The following is a 23,897-nucleotide window of genomic DNA, read 5'->3' as shown; positions in this document are numbered from 1 at the left end:
ACAGTCATTAAGTTTGATGTGCTCTGCAACTACAAGTTGTATAATGTGATGCCAGATTAAAGATGATCACCAAGCTCCTCAACTTAGGACCACTCTCTGCAACTGGATTTTGTACTTAGTAACTGGCAGACTCTAAGAACTGGCAACGTCACTTCCTTCTCCTCAACACAGACAGCCTACACAGTAGTCTGTTTTCTCCGTTGTTCCTTCCCCACCTACAGCTATGTAGCTAAATGCAGCTCCAATCATTTTTATTAAATTTGCTGATGACACCATCTTAATAAGTCCTAATTACTAAAAATGATGGAATAGTCTTGCAGAGAAGAGGTTTGCCTGCTGACAGACATCAGTGCCAGACCAACAGTCTTGGTCTTAACTTCAACAAAACCACGAGGCAGGTCAAAGACTTAAGAAAGCAGAAGAGGGTCAGTAGGTTTAAACTTCTTGGAGTCTCTATTACTGATAAAATGGGCACAACTCACCTTGGTTTAACAAGGCTTACCAATGACTACTTCTTCAGATGTCAGTGGACAGGCCAGATGTCTATACATATGCTCAATAAAATTTACAGGTGTTCAAAAACAGCTACACATGTGGTTGTACTGCAAAGGCCAATCATCAACTAGATGTTGGACTGGACAACTACCAGTGAGGCCAAGCAGCCGTCTGGAAGCTGGATAAAGTCCTATTCTGGGCAAGGCAGCAAAAGTGTCCAGAAAATGAAAAGACCAATACTTGGTGTACCAGGCCAGCCAGGAGTTATAGGGTCCAAAGGGTCAGGGATGAACCAGATCCAGTAGCCAGACAATTGGCAATGACGCCAGAAGTGGTTTTGCTTTACTCTTTATAAAGGACCTTCTAACCTCAGGCAGGTGTGCTTGTAGTCGAGAGTGGGACAGTGATAAGGGCTTAGGTGGAGGACAAAGTCAGGGATAAGACAAGGTTCAAGGCAGGGCAAAGCCTGAGTGAGGCTAGTTTTGTTACATATTATGCTTCCCACTGTCTATTTATTGTTTGTTAGGTGTTATTCTGCCTAAACTCAACAAATCCCCTTTTTGTTGGACTTTGTTAGTATCTATGCATTCTTTTGGGTTTGTGGCCTACTTGAGAGTACCCCCAGAACTTCATTTGGTGCACAATGAAGGCCATCCTCAATGGTACATGCTTAGCTCAAGACCATGGACCTATACAAAAGACAGTGAAGTCTGCTCACAGCATCGTTTGCAGGGATACTAGACATGCTGCCTTAGAAAGGCTAACAGAATGATTACAAGCCTCTTCATAAGTCGTGAATATCATACACAAAGACTATATTTCAGTCCTCTGCTGTATATTTGCACAAAAAAAACTTTTTTGTTTCTTTCGTCATTTTATATCTGCTACCTGTTGTCACTTCCCAGGGAACTGGCCAACAGGTCAGAAATATCTCAGTCAAGCTTCACTCTATCATGCCTGCTGTGCTGGAAGCCATTAACTGACTGTCGAGATGCTGCATCCAGTTTTCATATGGTGTGGGTGCACATACATAAAACATAACATGTTTTTGCAACCTAAAATTTGCAACAATTTATTTAAAAAATTTTATTTTTTAATTAAATCGTACTAAAATGGATACAGAATTGATTACACATTAGTCCCAGTAGACTTAAGCCCACATCATATTAGACAACCTTTTCAGCGATTTTCAGTCATAGCCTTCCTTTACATAATCTTAACCTGTTGGAAGCAGTCATTGGCGCACTCTTCAAGCTGATCGTCTAAGGCCAAGGATATGCTTAATGCCACAAGAAGCGTGAGTTTGAGGACACTGCTGCTGTCTATACTTGCATGCGTACTTTAAGTAAATCTGGAGGATTCCACCAGGTGGCAGTGTGAGAAATCATCATGGTGAGGAAACAATGTTCGGTTTCACTGTGTTGTGTGTTTAGGGGACAAAGATGTTTAGGGAATAAAGAACAGCAACAGCCATACAGAAGATGGTATGCGAGACCTTTAAGTGTATCGCATCATTATGACGGGGAATATGCAATGCTTGTGTTGCTATGCGAGAAATGGATGAAGAAAAGCACCATAAAGAGACCATAAAGACATTTGCATGTTAGCATTTAAGTTTAATGATTTGCTTTAACACATCGAACCATTCATCAAATATCAAAGCATGCAGATTGATCCTGTTGGAGCTACATGCCTGCTGTCACATTTTGATAGTAAACAACGATGCTGACATCATGTACCAAAACTTGAACACACATGCCACCCATATTTTTGCTGGTACTGCAACTCGCACATGCATCACTTCTACACATGGAGGAAAGTCAGTACTGTTGCTGCTCCCCCTGCAAGTGGCGGTCGTCCTACAAAGGAGCATGCAGTACTGAAGCTGGTGTCAAAGAATACTACAGTAACAGCAATGGTTGAGGTTGAGGTTAGGAGCAGGTGCTGATAGAGCGCATTGCTGCACCCACCACATGACGAACCAACTCAGGATCCCATATTAGGAGCCGAGTGCAGCCACGCAACGGGTGACACCTCAGCACCACACTAGTTCAGATGGAATAGAACCAGTGTGAGATTTTATATGGTGGCCGGATTGCCAATTCTGCCACCAACCCCCAGGTTTTTCCCTGCAGTTTGGAGGGCCTACATGCAGGGTTGGACGCAGATTAACATCATACCCAGGACGGAGCAATTGCAGGTTAAGGGCTTTGCTCAAGGGCCCAATGAAGTAGAGTTAGCAAAGGACCTGCAGAAACCTTTTGAAGTTGAGAAAGGCCGTCCATTTTAGAAAAAAACTCAGGGCATTTTAAATGCTCTCATGCATGTGAAGCTCACAGGCTAAATCCAGAGGATCTGTGAATAAAGACTTTGACGGCCATCATTAAAATATCACCTAGTTTACAAAGATGTCTTCATCTCTTTCAAAGTTACAAACCTCTGAAATGATCTCACCTGTGAAAGAAAACCCTAAGGCTTTATTGTGACCATAATAAACTTATCTAAGACCAAGGTAACTGTATTCAACATATCTCTGTTTCTTTCAATATGTAATCACTTAAGTACACTCCTGCTACTACTACTACAATCTCAGTAGCCCATCAGTTTATTCCATAAAACTGCTTCTCCGTTAACAAAACTTTCAATCTTTCATCTTAAGGTGATTAACTCCTCATGGATCCCATGCTTGCTACACTTTAAGAGGGACTTTTCAATGTTTTGTCTTGTCATTGTTAGTATTATCAACAGCTCCCTGTCTTCTGAACTTTAACCATCTAGCCTAAAAATGTCAACACCTGGACCTATTTTTAAAAAGTAGATCTCAAACCTAAGCACCTATTAAACTAACTCTCACGTCCTTGAACATGTTGTGACAGAGCAGCTGGAGGCACCCATGCATTCATATAATCTGCGTATACCACTCCAGTCAGATTTTTCACTCTAAGCTTAGAATTAAGGCAGCACTGGCAAAAGTGGATAATGATTTGCCAATGGTTTCTGGTTCTGAGGTGAGAGCATACTGTAGCAGCCCAGGTGCACATATGAGCTGGGACATGAAACCGGGCCAGTCCAACATTCATACACACACACACACACAAACACACACACAGAGGAGCGCTGCTGCAGTTTAAAAGTTGTCTCATCTGAAGTCCTCTTTAAACTATTTCTTTTACACTTCAGTGCTGCCTTCAACTCAGTTTATCAGACTGCACTGTGTGAGAACTTACAGTTATTTTTGCTAATTGTGCCACTGATCTGAACTGTTTTAAGTCTTTTATTATCTAATAGGCAGTAACTTTGAGATTCAGTCATGTTGGGAACAAGAAAGGATTTTATTTATGCACGAGACCCTGATTTATACCATAGCTGGGAGATGCAATGATAATATCAGCAAATACACGGAGTGCTATTCTGGTGAACTGGGTCGAGAGATACATTAGCCCCCATGTCAAAAGTGTTTCCAAGGGGAAAATTCAAAGTACACCTTATGAGACAAATTTAGGAGTCTTACTGGACTTGTCACTATCAACTGCTAGATGGAAGCCATTAAGTAGGCTAACAGTATGTTATCTTATGTAGCACCCTGATGTGTGTGGTGTACAAGTCACAGGAGGTTCTGCTCAAGCTTCATAACACACTGGTGAGGCCTCATCTGGAGTACTCGGTGCAGTTTGGGTCTCCAGATTACAAAAAAGGACATAGAAGCACTAGAAAAAGACCAGAGAAGAGCAAGTAGGCTACGTCCAGGGCTACAGGAGTTGAATTATGAAGAAAGATTAAGAGAGATGAGCCTTTACAGTTTAAAGAAAAGAAGATGAATAGGTGACATGATTGAACTGTTTAAAATTATGAAGTGAATTATTCCAGTTAAGGGTAAATTTCACACAAACTTTAGGTAGATTTTTCTTCAGACAGAGCCACAGACACAAGGAATAAATGACCAAGCAGTGTGGTATACAGTAGAACCTTAGGGACCTTTAAACCTAAAGGACCTGAACTTGACATTATTTTGGAGGAATTAGGTGGATAGGACTGGCGAGTTTTGTTGAGCTGAATGGCCTGTTCTCATCTAAATTGTTCTAATCTTCTAATGACAAGTGACCCCAGAATTGCTTGTAGGCTGGGGCTTAAAGGAGACTGCTGGATATGTGGCTGGTGAGCTTGAGGTTGTGTAGAAGAGTATTTTCAAAAGTTCAGCTGGCTGGAAGAATAAAGAACAGACTTGGTGTGCGATATTTGGAGTCTACAGAGTTGAAGTGCAGTAGGCATCCCCACTGTTAGTTAGGGGCACTAATTTTTCTAAGAAAGCCCACTGGAGCACACATTATTTATTTTCTACTTTGTTTTTTTTGGTTTTGTGTGTGCTCCTTATCTGTTGAGTCTTCTTTGTACACCCTATTTTTATAATAAAAAAACAACTTCTTTAGAACCCTTTGGAGCTGCCGGTCCTATCTGTGTTAGAGATCAGCTCTTTGCCCTCAGTACCCCTAAACCTGTTACTGGCCCTGATACCCAAAGTATGCCACTGGGCTCACTCCTGTACCCTCACGGTCTAACATTTAGATGTACTGTATATGCTCCCTTTATGGTCTGGGTCCTAGGATGCAATTATGAAGATGGCACTGAGATGTTTTGTACCACCTAATTCTTTTTTTTTTCTTGCTTACTAGATATGTATCTATCACACACTTTTTCTTTAATTCGAGAGTGATAAAATGAAGACAACACTCATTACACATAAGTCCAAGTAGACTAAGCTGGATTATGTAAAGCTAATGGTTGATAGTTTTGAAGGTTTTTGGAATAGCTAGAAACTCAGTATGGAAGTCATACATTTTCAATCAAGATCTAGTTATATTTTTCCTTTTCAGAGATATTTCTCATCTCAGACCATCTGTTTCTGTGATTGCAGTGTCTTATTGCATGAGCTACTAAAATTAATTTTAAATAAACTAAAAAATGTTTAGAGATGAACAGAATCGTGACATCATACCTACAACCACAAAAATAATCTAAAAGTCTAAAGCACACAATTATTATAAAATCCTCCGGACCTGTAAGGCCTTGCTGGATCTTGTACTATTTTATTTTTCTGTTCTTTGCTATCTACATTGTCCACTTATTTTCTGATTTTGTTTTATCTGTACTCAATAGGTCTGACTATCTTAACACATCAGTTTACCATCCTGACCTCTCGTGGAGGACGACAGGCTTCACTTGACGGCAGTAACGTTGACTCCTGCATGTTAATTGATATGATAAAGAGATTATCTAGGTTACCACAAAAAACGGTTTAAACAGGAAAAATAATGCAATTATGTATCACTCTGGTGTTGTGGGATTTTATCATGCACCTCTCATACAACAAATCATTCAGCCTATCAAAATCATAATACCTGTAGCTTTCTATAATGTGTAATGTGTAATATTCATTTAAAGTGTCAATTAAAAATAGACAACTTGTTATGTAGTCTATTAAGGTTATACATAATAAATATATAAACATTCATAATATTTAACAGCCTTGAAACTATTCAACATACCTGTAAAAGTCTAATGCGGTGAATACGTTCATACCGTGCACACTCCCAAAGTCTGTGATTGAGCACTTGTCTTTGAACAGCACCTCACCTGAAGAAGAAGATCCTTTACCATTAATGCAAGTGTGGTAACCTTCACTTTTGGGCAAGTGTATGCATTTTACTGAGTGCACCAAACAGCTATGGTGCAAAGTACTGGAAAGAAGTGGGCTGCACCATACAATGTCTGGTAACTTCATGTACGTGCACATCATTGTCTTTCAAATAGCATGTACACCGTGCAAACACAGTAGAGGATGGTGGTCTTACTGGCCTCAAATGTCTCTCTCCAATGACTCGATACTCAGACAAAATGTCAAACTGCAAAGCTATGGAAGTTCACTTTTAGATTGGAACTGGCAGTTGGAGGTTACATAGGTGTCTAACAAATGTTCTTATGCAACTACAGAGGTTTTCCAATATTCATCTTGACATTTTGAAATGTTGTAGTCAGTGGGTTTTGTTAGAAGGCTTCTCAGTTAGAGTCACCCACAACCTTCTGACATGCAATCTTTTCTATATGTTGGGTTTTTAAAAGGGCAGGCTCTTGTTGTCTTATTATTTGAGCAATTGTTTCATTGCAGCACTGTCATCTTTGGATGGGTATTAAGTGTGGCAGGTAGGTGAGACATAAGAATTATTTTAAACAGGCAACCATTAATTGGCGACCTGTATATCCTGTCCATTTAGGTTTTGTCACACATATCAGTAATATATTTAAATACTATTTTATGCAGTACATTTGTTATACATGTTACAAGTGTTAGTTGTTGTTAATATTTATTTATTACTATTGATTTTGATTTATTACTGTTTATTCATTTACCTATTATTTATTTATCCATTTATAGTATACTGTTTTGCACTTTTCCTGCCTTTATGGATATGTCCTGTTGAATGCTTTTTTTGCTACTGTATGTGTAATATGGTGTATGGATGGTATGACAATAAACACAGATGGGACAGCTTGACTTGACTATACTGAAGAGTCACAAAAGCCAAAAGTACAAGGAGATTCACTCAAAAGAAGCCCCGAATATTCTATTGTAACTCCCATTAGGGTGAAACAATCTGAACCAAAAAAATACTCTCTATACCTTAACGTATGTGTAATCGAATGCATTCCATGCGATGCTGGAAGTGGTTTCCGTTTTCTGCCAGACACATTTCGACGCGGTGCTCCATGTTCCTGTATTTATTGGCAAGCATCTCGGGGTGATTAGCAGCAATTTCACGCTGGATGTTTTCCTTCAAATCTTCCACAGTGCGAGGCTTGTTCCGGTAGACTTTTCCTTTGAGCAGACCCCAAAGGAAGAAGTCTGCCGGTGTCAGATCTGGTGACCGTGGTGGCCAAAGCCCCATTGAAATGACCCTGTGGCCAAAGAAGGACTCCATTTCTGCCATGCTCCTAGCCAATGTGTGACGCGTTGCTCCATCTTACTGGAAGTAGCCTTCCGCTAACTCACGAGCATCCAGTTGTTTCTGACATCGCTTAAAGGGATTTGTGACCCAATAGGTTTGCAACACGAAGACGCGCTGCTCAATACTGGACACCACCATCCTGATGAGAAGTCAAGTGACTGAGTGAAGGGGTACGGGTGATATGCACTCAGAAATTGCAAACGGAGGTTAAACATCAAGATGGCTGTCCAGTGTCTACCTTATAGCTCCAACGCAGGGGTATCCCGGCTTGTTTGATGCTCCATATACTGCGGAGCAAATTGCATGTTGTTTCGTTCAGATTGCTTCGTCCTAGCGAGAGTTAATACAGAATATTTGTGGCCTCTTTCGAGTGAAGGTTGCTGGTTCAAATCCCGTAATCCCCAAAAGTGACTACTTCATTGGGCCCTTGAGCAAGGCCCTTAACCTGCAATTGCTCCACCCTGGTATGATGTTAATCTGCATCCAGCCCTGCATGTTGGTCCTCCAACCTTCAGGGAAAAACCTGGTGGTTGGTGGCAGAATTGGCCCTCCAGCCACCATAAAAAAAAACTTCACACTGTTCCACTCCATCTGAACTAATGTGGCGCTGAGGTGCCACCCATTGATTGGCTTTACTCAGGTCCTAATCTGGGATCCTGAGTTGGTTTGTCATGTCGTGGGTTCTGCAAAGCGCTGCATCAGCACCTGCTCCTAACCTCCTTCTCTTTTCAAGTGAATTTCCCTGTGTATCATTTGCATTATACATGAAGCTCAGGATAAAAACACAAATGACAGCTCTGTGTTTGTCCAATAAAGAAAAACATGTGCAACAGCAGTTTTATTCAAGAAATTACATTATCACTAGAAGTCAGTTTGATGGAAACTAGCTGCAGTTGCAGTAATTTAATGCAGTTTTCATTTTATCTCTTGAAAAAAAGCCTTCATTCAATGGAAACATAGAAACTGCTGTATGATACAGCTCGACAAGAAGCCATTTCTTTTTATATGTGTTATCACGTGAAACATAAAATACAGTGTTATCATTTAAAGGAACAGTATTAGTATAATAATCATAATGAATGATGTGTATTATCAACAAGCAAATCTCATCTAAGAGTAAATCCATAAAACCTTAATGAATGCAGCTCTAACTGTAACAGTTTGACATGTGTGATGTTTCGTTTACCTCTGAAGCCATTGAGGCAGATGGGGCAGGGAAATATGGGTTTTAGGCAAAAAGCACTACAACCCTTATGTGCTTAATGGGGAAAAAGGTGGCAAAACCTTGAAGAATACATTTTTCTGTAGCTGAATCACAGGGGGAGCAGTCCTATCTATTTAGAAATTAGAACAACTGTCATGCCTAGTGGATTCCCCCATGAAAAAGGTACATGAGCTTATGCTTCACGGTATTTCATGTAAATGTGGAACTTGGCAGAAAGCCTACAACAAGGAGGCATAGTAAGATTTCCATGGTTTTCCTTGATTACTGCTAAAGGAACCACAGCATTACAAGTACAATTCTAGAGAATGTACATTAACACTCTACAGATAGTGCAAGTCTGGCCTATTGATTAACCATTGGCCTGGAAGTTAACCCTGCCGTTTAAACTAGCATCAAAACACTGAACATTTATTCTTATTTCAAGCACAAAATGTAACACAATTTACTACACCTTTAACTGTAATCACTTATCTGAGTGTGAGTGGGACAAAGGAGCATATCCTTGGACTGAGTTCCAAGGGACAGCTGTTGTCCAAAGCTAAATAAACCTAACCCTAGCCCTATTTCATTGACCTTGTATTACTTAGCACACAGCTGAGGAAACCTCATTGTTGTCGGTCTCCTTGTCAATGAAGCTGAAGAGAAGATCAATCGTTGAATGCTACTGTTAACAATCACATCTGATACTGTTGATCCCTGTTCCATATCAACTGGACTAAAGTCAAGCTTTCCATTATAGAAAAGTTCTCAACACACAGATTCTCTCGTCACATTATGATTTGATTAAAAGAAATTGCAAAAAAAAAAAAACTGTTCATGGTTTTATTTCTGGAACGGTGTATAAAATAATTTCCAAAGCACCGAAAGCACAGGAATAATATTCATTTGAAAAAAAAATGTAGAACACTAGACAGTCTTCACAGGAGCAAGCATTTTGAAAGACCACTTGGGTTAATATTTTCAAGAGTGATAGCATGCTATCTTTTAAACAACTCTTTGAACAAATTTATGGATTCGATTTAAAACATTTGATTAAAAAAAAACACATCTCCAATGTGTTTTAACCAAAATATATTCCCACTTTTTCGTGAATCTACTATTAATTGAAAGAAGTCTTGCTTTCCACATCACCTTCTTCATTCTTTACTTATATGATTTCATACCACCCAATGACATAATTACTAGGAAATTCCATTAAAAGCCTAAAAACTGCATATGTACTTTGAGAACTGCAGGGGGCACCCCAGAGCCAATTCAGCCAAACACAATTTCACCAGTAAAATAAAATAACATGTATTTGATAAATTCTACCATAACACAATAAAAAGCAGTGAGACACAATATAATTGAACGATCAAGCACCTCTGTCTCCTTCCACTACAACCTCTGATATCCTCATCCACCTCCTCTGGATTTTGACCTTGAGGTAGCTGAGGTGCCTTCTTTTATGCTGAACCCAGGAGCACTTCTGGTGCAATGACAAGAAAGCACTTCCGGGTCATACCAAAGTACCCCATAATAGGGATATCCAATTTTCACAGTACCACCCTGCAGGACCCAGAGACCTTGACGGGGTTGCCCTTTCATGTTATATGTCCCAGTGGTGTCCTAACTGGGCCCCTATTAGAGGGGTGCAGGGACAAACTGCTCATAAAATCCTGTCGACCCTCATCCATCCATCTTTAGTTCCTACCAACTGGGATAGAAATTGGTGATCCTCTTAGGTGGGTTGCTCCTCCCTTCTTGCTGCCCTTCCATTATGGCCTATACTCAATCCCATTCAGAATGCCAGTGCATCTGCTTCCACATTTACAACTTTTAATAGTAACTTCTGTATTTTGCACATTTTTTATAAAGACTCAGATAAACAAGCTGTCATTCACATCAGTGTATCTAAACCTTTTTGGTGCCATGACCCACTTTTTTGAATGCAATTGTCAGAGCTACCATTATAAATATAATCAATATCAACTGGCAATTTACACCACTGGTATGCCTGACAAAAAGACTGGCAATGATGATACAGTATATTCAGTTTTGCTGTGAGACTTACCTATATGAAGTAGAATATATCTAAGAGGGCACGCTGCAATGGGGGGAGGATGAGACAGGGAGGAATCAAAAACACTGAAAGATGTAAATTTACAAATTGTAGCTGCTGTTAGGCTTAGGACAAAAGGTAGTTTGTGGCGTACATATTAGATATGCCCACTTATGTCCAAAGAGAATCAGTATGAGCACTGTATGCAGCAGGGCTTACTACTACCAGCAGAAATGTAGAGATATATCTGGTAACAAGGCCTCATTTTCCTGCAATGCCACAATCTTTGTTATTCATAGAGGTAATTTCCCATTTTATAAATATAAATTGGAAAAAGCAGTGAAGCTGCAAGGTCTAAATCAGAGGTTCTCAAACTTATTTTGTCTACTGCCCACTTTGAGAATCAATTATTTTCTAGCGCCCCCCAAAATTTTTAACTTTACCACATCTTTAAAATCACAAACGCAATCATTACTTTAATTATAGCGTGCCATATGTGTCTTATCCTGTTTCTGAGTTCAAACTTACATTTTAAATGAGACTTTCTAACTAACGGGAGCAATAAAAACGCAACTTTATAATATTTAAAAAGACTTTTATTCAAATTAAAACAAACATTTCAATTAAAATTTTAAAACTTATCTAATGTGAAGGATGAATCTGATGATTTTTAACAAGTTTGTTAATATCAGGTTCGAATTTACTCAAAAACAGCCGTAAGTCACCGCGTTCGGTAACATGCAAACGATTCCTCTTTTTAGTTAGCAGCGTTGCCACAGCACTAAATCCACGTTCACACAAATATGACGATGGGAATGCTACCAAAAATCGTTGAACAATCGACCACAATCCAGGGTACAATTGTGGGATTGGCTTTTGTAGCCAAAATTCTTGGTAGCCATTTTTGAATTTGATTTTTATTTCCTCGTTCGTTGTCAGTTCTATAAGTTCTTCCTCAAGCTGGGATGATCCTGCTGTGTTGACATTTGAAAAAGGATCCAACACCCAGTCCGGTATTTCCAATTTTAAAATGTCCTGGAACCGTTCTTTGAAATCACTGTGGAGGTTCTCCAAATGTTGGCAGTAAACAAGCAAGTCGTCGTTGATGAAGGGTACTGCTGATAAATTAGGGAAATTGTGAAACTCACGTCTGCCGATGTTTTTCTTGTGTAAGAGCAGTTTGGCTACGAAAGCAGCAACGATATTTTTTGTTTTAATCAAGTTCAAGTCGTCACCTTGAAGTTGGAGATTGATATCATTAAACAATTTATACAGGTCTGTCAAGTACTCAATATCATTCTTTGATGTGAGGAGGTTGTTGCACAATTCTGTGTCTTTGTTTTCCAAGAACTCTATCACAGAGTCAAACAGATTATAAAATCGAGTCAGACAAGTACCTCTTGGTAGCCAACACACTTCTGTGTAAAACAGCAATCGGTTGAAATCTTCGTCATTAACAATACAAAACTGATTAAATAATCTGTCATTTAAAGAGCTCTTTCGGATTTTATTGACTGCTTTGATGACATGTTGCAGTGATTGAAACAGCCGTTCACTCAAATTTCTCGCAACCAAATGTTGTCAATGAATGACGCAATGAACAGCGAGCACATCTGGAATTTTATTTTTTAAGTACGCTATGAAGCCTTTGTGACGCCCTGTCATAGCCGGAGCGCCATCCGTAGCAGCTGATATAATATTCTTCAAGGGAATTTCTTTCTCATTACAAAACTTTTCCAGTGTATTAAATATGGTTTCTCTGGTTGTATCTGTCTCTAAATTTCTAACAAATAGTTCTTGACATATTTTCTCATCTTTAATAAACCTCACGTATGACAACAATAGTGCTTCGTTAGTTGGTAAAGTGGACTCATCCAACTGAATTGAGAATTGAGTAGTCTTCAGATGATTGCACAATGAGTCTTCAATATTTTCAGCCATCTCATCAATTCGTCTTTGCACAGAACTATTGCTCAAAGGAATTTTTCGAATAATATCTGCCGCTGGTTTATGGAGCACAGTAGTTATTACTTCTTTTATTGCCGGTAAAATTAACTCTTCTCCAATAGTGTGTGGTTTGCCTGTTTGAGCAATTAACAAAGAGATATTGTACGAGGCTCGAAGTCCGTCATCGTCTTGCTTAGAAGCCGCTGAAAAAAGTTTTGATACAGTTGGCTGAGCTATGTACTTCTTTTCCAGGTCTTGAAAATAGGCCACATTTTTTTCTTTCTTATCTGGATGCATTTTATTCAAATGATCTTGTAGCCTAGAAGGCTTCATCGCTTCATTCGAAAATGTTTTTTGACAAAGAAGGCACATAGGCGAAGATGGATTTGTGGGATTTTCAACAAATCCGTATTTAATACATTCCGCACTGTATTGCCGTCTCTTCTTTTTTGCTTCCGACATGGTTTTGTCTTTACAAATACGTGAGTAAAGTATCAAGCTTAAAAAACTTTCTAACGATTGCACGCGAAAATATAACTAATGAAAATAAAAGAAGTATTACGCGCTCTTATATAGGATTAAAATACAGCACGCACCGACAGGAATAAGACAAACATGCACAAACTCGTTTACCTCATTCGACGGAATTCGTACTGAGCAAGTTAGAATGGTAACCCTCATTTTTGTCAAAAATAAAAAATATCCAATTAAAAAATGTCGAAATTTTAGTATAAATATAAAATTGGTTTAGGGGTTAAGGCTAGGGCTAAGATTCATTTTTTATTTATACGAAAATTTCGACATTTTTTAATTCGATATTTTTTATTTTCTATATTTTTTATTTTCGATAAAAACGACCGGAATCAGTTAGAACAAGTATCGATGATCCGGCCGCTTGATACAGGATTGCACAAATCACTTTGTTTAATAAAAACTTGTTAAAACTTGATTGCTCATGGGCTACCTACGAAAGCCATGATAAATTATTTATATTTATACAATCAAACAGGACAGGAATAAGAACAAAATAATCGATGTAGTATAGTAGGTAGGTTTTGATTTTAGTTTACAATTTTAAAATATTAGAAAAAAAATACAAATCAGCCATCGCCCCCCTAAACCGCTTCAACACCCCCCAATTTTCTCTGGGCCCTTTAACGCCCCCCTGTAGGCCTCCAGCGCCCACAAGGGGGCGTTATCGCCCACTTTGAGAAAGACTGGTCTAAATCAACAACTTAGACTAGAAACGTTTTGCAATTAATCACGTAAAGATAAGGCAGGGATACCTAGAGAGCACCCTCTCATAATGATTTAATAAAACATATTTCACACTTCTCCGCTGCACTACTTCTATAATATACTGGAGTACAGACATCCAAGCTAAGCACAATGGCTGCCGTGGCTGCAGAGTACTAGGATTATTGAAACGAGGAAGTGTGAAAGCAGAGGTGCAAACTTTTCCATTGTGTTTTCACATTCTAGGCATGCATATTTAAATACCACTTTAGCCGTAAAATTATTTTCTTCTAAATACCTGCAGATATACTGTTGTAAGACATAGCTCTTATAAAATTATTAAGTGCATATTCATTAAACTAAGCACTGGCTGGGGAAAATGACAGTATGCCGCATACATGCAAAAATATCCTTCATTTCAAAAGTGTATCCTTTAATAACAGATTGAAAAAACAAACCCTTAAAAGGTAGAGTGTATATTTTTAAAGAACCACGTCTGCAAAGGAGGCAAAGTACTTATGATTTTACTATTGGGTGGATTAGGTTGATATAATTACTGTCTTTAAAATGCTTATTTAAGCTCTGCTTGGATGAGGTGTCATTCCAATTCTGACAACAATGTTTGCATTCCTTCAACTAAAGATGCTGTAGTTATGCTACTCCAAAGGCAGTCTCGGATACCATAAATTTCTTGTTAAAATGTCTAAGGTGAAGCTCATGTTGGACTTGACATCTCCCTGATTTTCATTTCTAAGTGTTATATCAATACTTCCAACTTCAGGAATAGTGGCCTATGACTGAGCTCCTGATGCCTGGTCCTTTTTTCTCATTGAAACCTATGAAAACACAACTGCAGTACTTCTAAACATATAAAATGCAATGCCTCCACCCCAGAAGAGGGAAAACAACTGGTGAAGGCTTTAAGAGCTCAAAGTACTCCAGCAGGTCTCGCATGACTTTGGGAGAAGCTGGAGATAAAGAATCTAGGAAACACCCAAGATGGACTCTACCAAAAGTCTATAGAACATCAACCTATTCAAGGAAGTTATGTTTTTTTTTCTCAGAACTGATCGTTCTAGTTATATTACCCAGCAGGTTAATAAAGGTAGATGGCTAGAATAAGATGGCCTGAAAATGTCTACCTGAGAGGCTGCTGCAGGTACTACAAGAGAAGAGTATCATTTCACAAGGTTATCTGGTAGTTGAGTCATGGCAACTGGACTTCTTTCTTGCTAGGTAGATACAGTCATATGAAAACATTTGGGAACCCCTATTAATTCGTTGGATTTTTGTTTATCATTGGCTGAGCTTTCAAAGTAGCAACTTCCTTTTAATATATGACATGCCTTATGGAAACAGTAGTATTTCAGCAGTGTCATTAACTTTATTGGATTAACAGAAAATATGCAATATGCATCATAACAAAATTAGACAGGTGCATAAATTTGGCCCCCCCGCAGAGATATTACATCAATACTTAGTTGAGACTCCTTTTGCAAATATAACAGCCCCTAGACACCTCTTATAGCCTTTGATGAGTGTCTGGATTCTGGATGGAGGTATTTTTGACCTTCTTCCATACAAAATCTCTCCAGTTCAGTTAAATTTGATGGCTGCTGAGCATGGACAGCCTGCTTCAAATCATCCAATAGATTTTCGATGATATTCAAGTCAAGAGACTGTGATGGCCATTCCAGAACATTGTATTTCTCCCTCTGCATGAATGCCTTTGTAGATTTCAAACTGTGTTTTGGGTCATTGTCTTGTTGGAATATCCAACCCCTGCGTAACTTCAACTTTGTGACTGATGCTTGAACATTATCCTGAAGAATTTGTTGATAATGGGTTGAATTCATCCGAACCTCGACTTTAACAAGGGCCCCAGTCCCTGAACTAGCCACACAGCCCCACAGCATAATGGAACCTCCACCAAATTTGACAGTAGGTAGCAGGTGTTTTACTTGGAATGCGGTGTTCTTCTTCCACCATGCAAAACGCTTTTTGTTATGACCAAATAACTCAATTTGTGTCTCATCAGTCCAAAGCACTTTGTTCCAAAATGAATCCGGCTTGTCCAAATGAGCATTTGCATACAATATGCGACTCTGTTTGTGGTGTGAGTGCAGAAAGGGTTTCTTTCTCATCACCCTGCCATATAGATGTTCTTTGTGCAAAATGCGCTGAATTGTAGAACGATGTACAGATACACCATCTGCAGCAAGATGTTCTTGCAGGTCTTTGGAGGGGATCTGTGGGTTGTCTGTAACCATTCTCACAATCCCGTGCATATGCCCCTCCTGTATTTTTCTTGGCCTGCCAGACCTGTGCCTGTGGCCTTCCATTTCCTGATTACATTCCTTACAGTTGAAACTGACAGTATAAACCTCTGAGATAGCTTTTTGTAGACTTCCCCTAAACCATGATACTGAACAATCTTTGTTTTCAGATCTTTTGAGAGTTGCTTTGAGGATCCCATGTTGTCACTCTTCAGAGAAGAGTCAAAGGGAAGTACAACTAGCAACTGACCACCTTAAATACCTTTTCTCATGATTGGACACACCTGTCTATGAAGTTCAAGGCTTAACAAGCTAATCCAACCAATTTGGTGTTGCAAGTAATCAGCATTGAGCAGTTACATGCATTCAAATCAGCAAAATTACAAGGGTACCCAAATTTTTGCACAGCCAGTTTTTCACATTTGATTTAATTTCATACAACTAAACACTGCTTCACTAAAAATCTTTGTTCGGAAAACACCTCAGTACTTGGATGTTCACATCACCCAATACAACACAAACAAGGAGTTATCAGGACTCTACACCACAGAGCAGAGAACATCCCCACTTCCACAGAAGCTAAGAAGAAGGAAAACAGGCATCTGAAGACAGCCCTTAAAGCCTGTGGATATCCCAAGTGGGCCTTTAACAAGGCAGGATCTTGTTCCAGAAAAAGGACAACGGAACAGTCGGAGTCCCAGGACCAACAGAAGAACCTGGTTATTCCATACATGGCTGGTGTGTCCGAAAAATTAAAAAGGATTTTTGGAAAACACCACATACCATCCATCCATCCATTTTCCAACCCGCTGAATCCGAACACAGGGTCACGGGGGTCTGCTGGAGCCAATCCCAGCCAACACAGGGCGCAAGGCAGGGAATCAATCCCGGGCAGGGCGCCAACCCACCGCAGCACCACATACCTGTCCACTTCAAACACACTGAGACAGAGACTCATCCACCCCAAAGACCGGATGCCGAAACAGAAGAAGAGCAATATAATATATGCCGTTCAATACAGCAAAGAGTGTCCTGAACTGTACATTGGAGAGACCAAACAGCCACTACACAGGAGGATGGCCCAGCACAGAAGGAGTAACACCTCAGGGCCGTAATCAGCTGTGTAACTCCGTTTGAAGGACAAAGGACATTCATTTGAGAACATTAATGTCCAGATATTGGATAGAGAAGACAAGTGGTTTGAGAGAGGGGTGAGGGAAGCTTTGCATGTGCAAATAAACAACCCCTCACTCAACAGAGGTGGAGGCCTTAGGCATAACCTGTCTTCAATTTATCATGCTGCCCTTTCATCCATCCCCAGGAAAATCAGGCCCAATTCACACCTCCACCAGGTGGACCACTCTTAACAACCCACTCTATGAGGGTAGGACGGGCTGTTAAAAGGTGTGGTGGTTACATCTACCCACACCTCCCTCTTTCTTTGTTTTACTCAACGAGCCTATTCAGGGCAGGTGTGAAGTGAAACTATCTTGGAGGATAAAATTGTGGTCTCTAACAACATTCCCCAGACTGAAGAAGCTGTTTGGATAAGCAGTGAAACATATCTACATAACAAGTAAGGAGTCCAGTTGCCATGACTCAACTACCAGATAATTTCACCTGGATGACAGAGAATCTTCACAGACATATTTCACAAGGTTATGTACACACACCATAAAGGAGGACTTCAGTATTTCTATAAAACAGATTATTTATAGGACTGGTCATTTGTACTCTACTGAGTGTTCAGACATATGGCCCAAGCTTTCAATATATAGTTTATGCTGTCACAAATGTTTCCACTAAACATCCCCATGAGCAATGATGGTATATTATTACTGGATGTTATTTTATCACTCCATGGGCAGAGTGTCTCTCTTTACACTGGGCACCAGCATCCTGTCTGGCAAGTCTCATTATGTTCGCCTGCAGGGCAACATGGGAGTTGTGGTCCCATGGGCCTGCCTTGTCAGGTTCTGTGTGGGCCACCAGGGGGATGTCTCACATAGTGAAAATACAAGGACTATTTTGATCCTTCCTGATCCAGAAGTGCTTCTGGAAGGCAACTGATTAAGCGTCGGAAGTACTCCTGGGTCCGGAATTTAAAAAGAACCCTCCACTTGGCTCAGGGACTTGCAGTCGGGAGCGGAGCAGGACAACATTCGCCTGGGGAGATTGGAGGAGAAAAGAAATAAAAAAAAAAAAAAAGGATTGGATTGGCTACAATGGATTGCCATGGAACAGAATGGTGTACTACTGAGGAAAAGAAGCCTGTCAAGGGTACTCTGTGAAAATAAGAATAAAAATTCGATGAACATGGGTGGAGTGGTGGCTCTGACCTTGGGATCTGTGCTGGCAATCGGAAGGTTGCTGGTTCAAATCCCATAAATGCCTGTGGGCCCTTGAACAAGGCCCTTTACCTGCAATTGCTCTGTCCTGGTATGACGTTAACCTGCATCCAGCCCTGCAAGGGAAATTTGGGGGTTGGTGGCAGGATTGGCACTCCAGCCGCTGTAAAAAAACCTCCCACTATTCCATCAAATTCAAACTAGTGTGGTGCTGAGGTGTCGCCCGCTGCACAGCTACACTCAGGTGCTAATTTGTGGTCTTGAGGTTGTTTGTCGTGTGGTGAGTGCATCAATGCGCTGTATCAGTGTGTGTTCCTAACTTCTCTTTCTCTTTGGTTTGAATGTGGGACAGTCCTTGTGTAGTTGTGTCTGGGTTTTGAGGCTTGGTGCACCCCCTGAAGGCAATGGCTGATGGCAATAAAGATGCCATTTCATACATCAAACGAGAAGAGCAGAAAAACACTCTACATATTATTCTTTTTTGTAAATTGGTGATCATTTTTCCCACTATAAATGTTTTCAAGATGCTGGCACAATTTGGTAGAGTATTTACACTGTAACTCTACTACATTACACAGATATGCATGAACAATTAAATTACATTCCATTCTGGATCAAGTTTGGTAGTGTAAATGCACCTCTCTTATATCTCTGTAGCAATTGATAATCCAGAATTTCTAATATGGTGAAGTGGTGAGAAGTTGTAATTCAAGGGAATTTGTACTAGAGGTCAATAAAGCATCCAAAACCAAGGGGAACAAACGTAAATTGTAATCTTGAATAGTCAAAACCAGAAATAAAATATAAAATAAGGATGAAAGGAAACTGCTACAAAAGCTAGCCTTCTTCAACCAGTTATAGAAGTTAAATTCAAATACAAAGGTGAATGCTTACTAGTCTTTAACAAGTGACCACAAAACGATATTATGCACAAAATGGAAACAAACACACACACGTGTAAATTCAATCCAATGATATACAAAAAAATGGCACCAAGACACCTGCAAAACAGTACATAAAAAATACAAATATGACTTAAATTATGACAGACATCATTCTTGGTCTAAAGATGTCTCAAGAACTCCTGTCATCCACAAAGGCAAAAACAGGACTGTTGCCTTTATTATCAGAATACTTTGGGAGAGCACTGTATACACAAAGTGACCAAATACTAGGTTGTGTCTTTTAGGAAAAAACTTTAAATTGAATGAAATGTTACAATTACAATATCAAAAGGTTCAAATCAATATAAATATGATGTATTCCTTATAGTAGCAAATAGAAGTAATTACATACATAGTGTTGAATATCTGCAAAATCACTGCCTCTGCATCTGCTTGAAGGCTTTTCAATTCATTTTGTGATGCACGTTACTACACCACTCACTCCCTTTAGGGAGTTAATCAATGATTATTCTGTACAGATTTGCACATTCTACATACCTAACAGCACTTCTGCATGAAAGAATATATGTTCTGTTATGCTGAATTCTGACTGTGAAGTCATGGAAAGTGCTTCTATTTTTTCTTTAAAACCTTATTTATCCCAAACCATATTTTATTATCATTAAGCACTTACAACAAGCTAGTAATTGTTATAAACAGAGTTCCACGTGGCTAAAACACTTCCAAAATTGCCCATTGCAGGGGAAGATTTACCATCACACCCTAGCTAGTAATGATGGCAAACACAGGACCTTAATAAAATGAAAAGCTTACTTCCACAAAAAATGTTCACTCACACTATAAAGCTCTGAAGACCACCAAAGAGCATGAAGGAGTTGCCAGCAAGGCAAGGTAAGGCAAGAAGAAAAAAAAAAGTCCCAACACAGAATCCAAAGAAACAATAAAAGGTCAAAAATCCAGAAATCCAATAAATCAAAGAATAACAATAAAGACATGTAAACGTACCGACTCCCTAGTGTACTTACAATGAACCACCAGGAACGATGGGCGACCCTCCAGATAGGGTGGAGAGCAGTTCCTGGCGGTGGTTGGCAAGCGGCCCCACCACAAAACACATGGAATATAACAAAGGCAGCTTATATACATACACAAAATCAAAAATAAAGAATGATACACACCATCGACATAAATAAAAAAAAATCAAAAATGAACAAAAGAGAAACAAAAAAACAAACATGGATTTGAACCCCAGCCAGGGGAGGAAGATATGTAGGTAACCAACTAGTGGGAGTGCACATTTGTAATTGTATGCTGCCCAGTATTTACCACTTTATACATACATGTAAAAACGATATTTGGATGGCAAAAGAGATGGAAACCAAACATGGTGACTTTCACCCTTGGTTTCAGGTTTACAATAAATTAATAAATGTGTCATGTCTCATGCAGGGTTCCTCCCCTGGCAATTTCATGTTTTACGACCCTTTTGTTCATTATTCATTTTTTATTTTTGAATGTGTTTATGTATATAAGGTGCTTTAGTTATGTTCCATGTGTTTTGTGGGTGGTCCCCTCAATCACTGCCAGGAACTGCCCTCCATCCTCTAAATTTAGAGGGTCTCCCACAGTTCCTGGCGGTTCACTGTGAATGCACTCTGGAGTGGCAAGTTCATGTGCTTTTGTAAATTTTTTATGCCTTGTGATTTTTCTGCATTTTTCTCGTCTATCAATTCTGTATTAGAATCTTTTTTTTTTTCATTACTAGCCAGGGTTTGATGATGATATCCCCGCCAGTGGGCATTATTGGAAGTGTGTGGAACTACACGCTTTAGTGCTTGGATTCTTATTTCACGACACCTGGCTGAAATATAACAGCAATAATGTCTATTTCACAGAATCTACCCAATACAAGTAGAGTGATACAATTGTAACTTTTTAGGCAAAATCAAAAATGTGTTAAACCTAAAACACTTAGAAGTAAAACGTAGAAGTACCTTTGGGAGTAACAGTGCCTTTGGCGAACAATTATCCCTCTGCCACAAGTCCGGCTACATTCACCCCACTCTCCCCAAGGGCCCCAATAATCCGTCTGTCTTTTCACCTTTGGAACCTGAAATATTACAATTGTTATTTACTAAATTATGCTGTTAATGAAGTGTTTCAAATTCTGGCCTAAATTATTTTTATTACTAATTGCCATACTTTTATATTTTTACAACATACTGTATACTTGAGTGTAAGCAGGTGATTTATAATAGAACATAATAATAAAGTGAAAAACCTATTTGGTGTCCTTTTGAATGTCTAATAAAGAGAAAGTAAATCAGTGATTAATAAATATTACTTTGAGGCACATTGGTGGTGCAACAAGGTTCAAGTCCTGGGTGCTCCTTGCGTGGAGGTTGCATATTTTTCCCATGTCTGCATGGGTTTCCTCTTCCCACTGTCCAAAGATAAGCAGGTTACATGAATTGACGGCACTAAATTGGCTCTAGTGTGTGTGGGTTGGTGTGTGTGTGTGTGTGTGTTTTCACCCTGAAATGGACTGGTGTCCTGTCCAGGGTCTGTTCCTGCCTTGCCTCCTGTGCTAGCTGGGATACCCCCCCCAACCCCCCCCCCCCCCAACTATGACCCTGCACAGGATTAAGCGGATTAAACAATAACATGACATTATCTGAAGCAGCTGCTCCTACTATTGTACCATTTGCTGTCCCCAAAAATCTAGACATGAACAGATATGAATATTAATCAATATGAGAGCATTAAACAAAAAGACACAACTAATAAACATTTACTGATTAATAAAAATTCAAAAGTGAATATATTACATTATATTTCTTTTTTGCCCAGTTTAACTTCAATAAACGTTTAAAATGCTCTCCAATGTTTCAAACTATGACAAAACCTTTAAGCATAAGTGTGGTGCACATAAGCACAGAGGAAACACAAAGGGGTAAAACACATGAGTGTGTGGAGGATTCCCTCGGGAGTTTGAAAGCATCACAAACTTCCAAAGTGACAGCAACAAAATGAATGTCATGTCAGCATCTAACAGTGGGGAGTGGGGGACTGGAGCCTATCACAGCTGGTACAGGGAGCAAGGCAGACACAAAGCCTGGACAGGGCACCAGTACATCACAAGGCGAACACACACACATTCTCACACAAAACACACACACTAGGATCAATTTAGCATCGCCAATTCACCTAACCTGCATGTGTTTTGACAGTGGGAGGAAACCCAAGCAGACACGGGGAGAACAGGCAAACTGTACACAGGGAGGACCCAGGACACGAACCCTGGTCTAAATACTGTGAGGTAGCCATGCTAAGACTGTGCCACCATGCCGCCCACTAACTGAATGGGACTTGGTTAACATAAGAGGAGATCAGTAAGTGGATGACAAACCATAGACAGCACTTTGGTGGTAATTATTAGAATGCATGCTGTTAAAATAGTCATGAAAGACAAAGGAAACCCAAACCAAATGGAAACAGGGCACAAAAATATACCACACTGTTTAACAAGACTCTTTAATTTAAATGCCTTAACATTACTTTAAAGTTACTTCACTTAAATAAATTAGAGAAACATAGCTACTGTATATTAAGAAGAACTTTACTAATAAATCTGTTCCTACACAGTCATTTTTATAGATAAAGAAATATAAAAACTTACACTATACACCAATAATGGCATTAGGTAGGCGATGAGCAGGAAACAGAACACCTTCATTCTCCCTGGGGAAAAAAAATTAAGGTAGCACATAAGCATCAGTTTCACAGAGCAATTCTTGTAGCATCTAAATCTAACATTGTCAAATGTTTCTTCAAACTTGTCAACTCTAAATTCATCCCATGCGAGAATGGATTAAGACCCTCTACAGGCCCCTGCATGACTGAGCTCTGTAACAGAGAACTGATCAGACATTTAACAGTGTAGTCCACGGATGGCAGTTTTCACTTCTGATTTCGGTGTGAGAGTTGACCGCTTCATCACAGTCGGGTGATCATTTCGACTCGTAGATAAATACTCCATCATTTCATCAAGAGGTGGAGCAAAAAATCTTGGTGAAGAGGCCCTTTGCCGTCACGGGCCCCTGGCCGTGCTCATAGAACGCCCTGATGGCAGAGGCAAAGATAGGGTTTTCAGCGCCCAGGGACAACTGAAGATTTGCACCCCCTCCTGTTTGCCAAAATGCAATGGGGAACATCAATTCGGCGCCCCCTGGATGCTGCGCCCAGGGACAGATGTCCCCCCCTTACCCCCCCCCCCCACCAGCTACGCCACTGCCTGATGGTCCCATTTGAGTGAGTGTGAATATGTGCCGGTGTGTTATACCTGTTACTTTTCATGCATAGCTCCTGGCTGGCAGAATGAGCTGCCCAGCTCCATTTGACATTCTGAGTGTGTTGAGAAAAT

General features: G+C 39.8%; 1 protein-coding gene across 2 annotated transcripts in view; it reads right to left on the bottom strand.

Annotated features, from left to right (window-relative positions):
* paplna (papilin a, proteoglycan-like sulfated glycoprotein) overlaps window positions 1–23,897 on the bottom strand; it is a 155,466-nt gene that overhangs the window by 113,318 nt on the left and 18,251 nt on the right. For both annotated transcript variants that reach the window (XM_028822019.2, XM_051919912.1), the window contains exons 2-3: window positions 23,154–23,215; window positions 21,469–21,584 (exon numbers count right to left, since the gene is read on the bottom strand). In XM_028822019.2, the coding sequence (XP_028677852.1) occupies window positions 21,469–21,584; window positions 23,154–23,210 (173 nt within the window). In that variant the 5' untranslated portion in view covers window positions 23,211–23,215. The remainder of the gene's footprint in view (window positions 1–21,468; window positions 21,585–23,153; window positions 23,216–23,897) is intronic.

Source organism: Erpetoichthys calabaricus, chromosome 16, assembly GCF_900747795.2.
Source record: "Erpetoichthys calabaricus chromosome 16, fErpCal1.3, whole genome shotgun sequence".
Lineage (NCBI taxonomy): Eukaryota > Metazoa > Chordata > Cladistia > Polypteriformes > Polypteridae > Erpetoichthys > Erpetoichthys calabaricus.
This window is presented reverse-complemented; position numbering and strand designations above follow the sequence as displayed.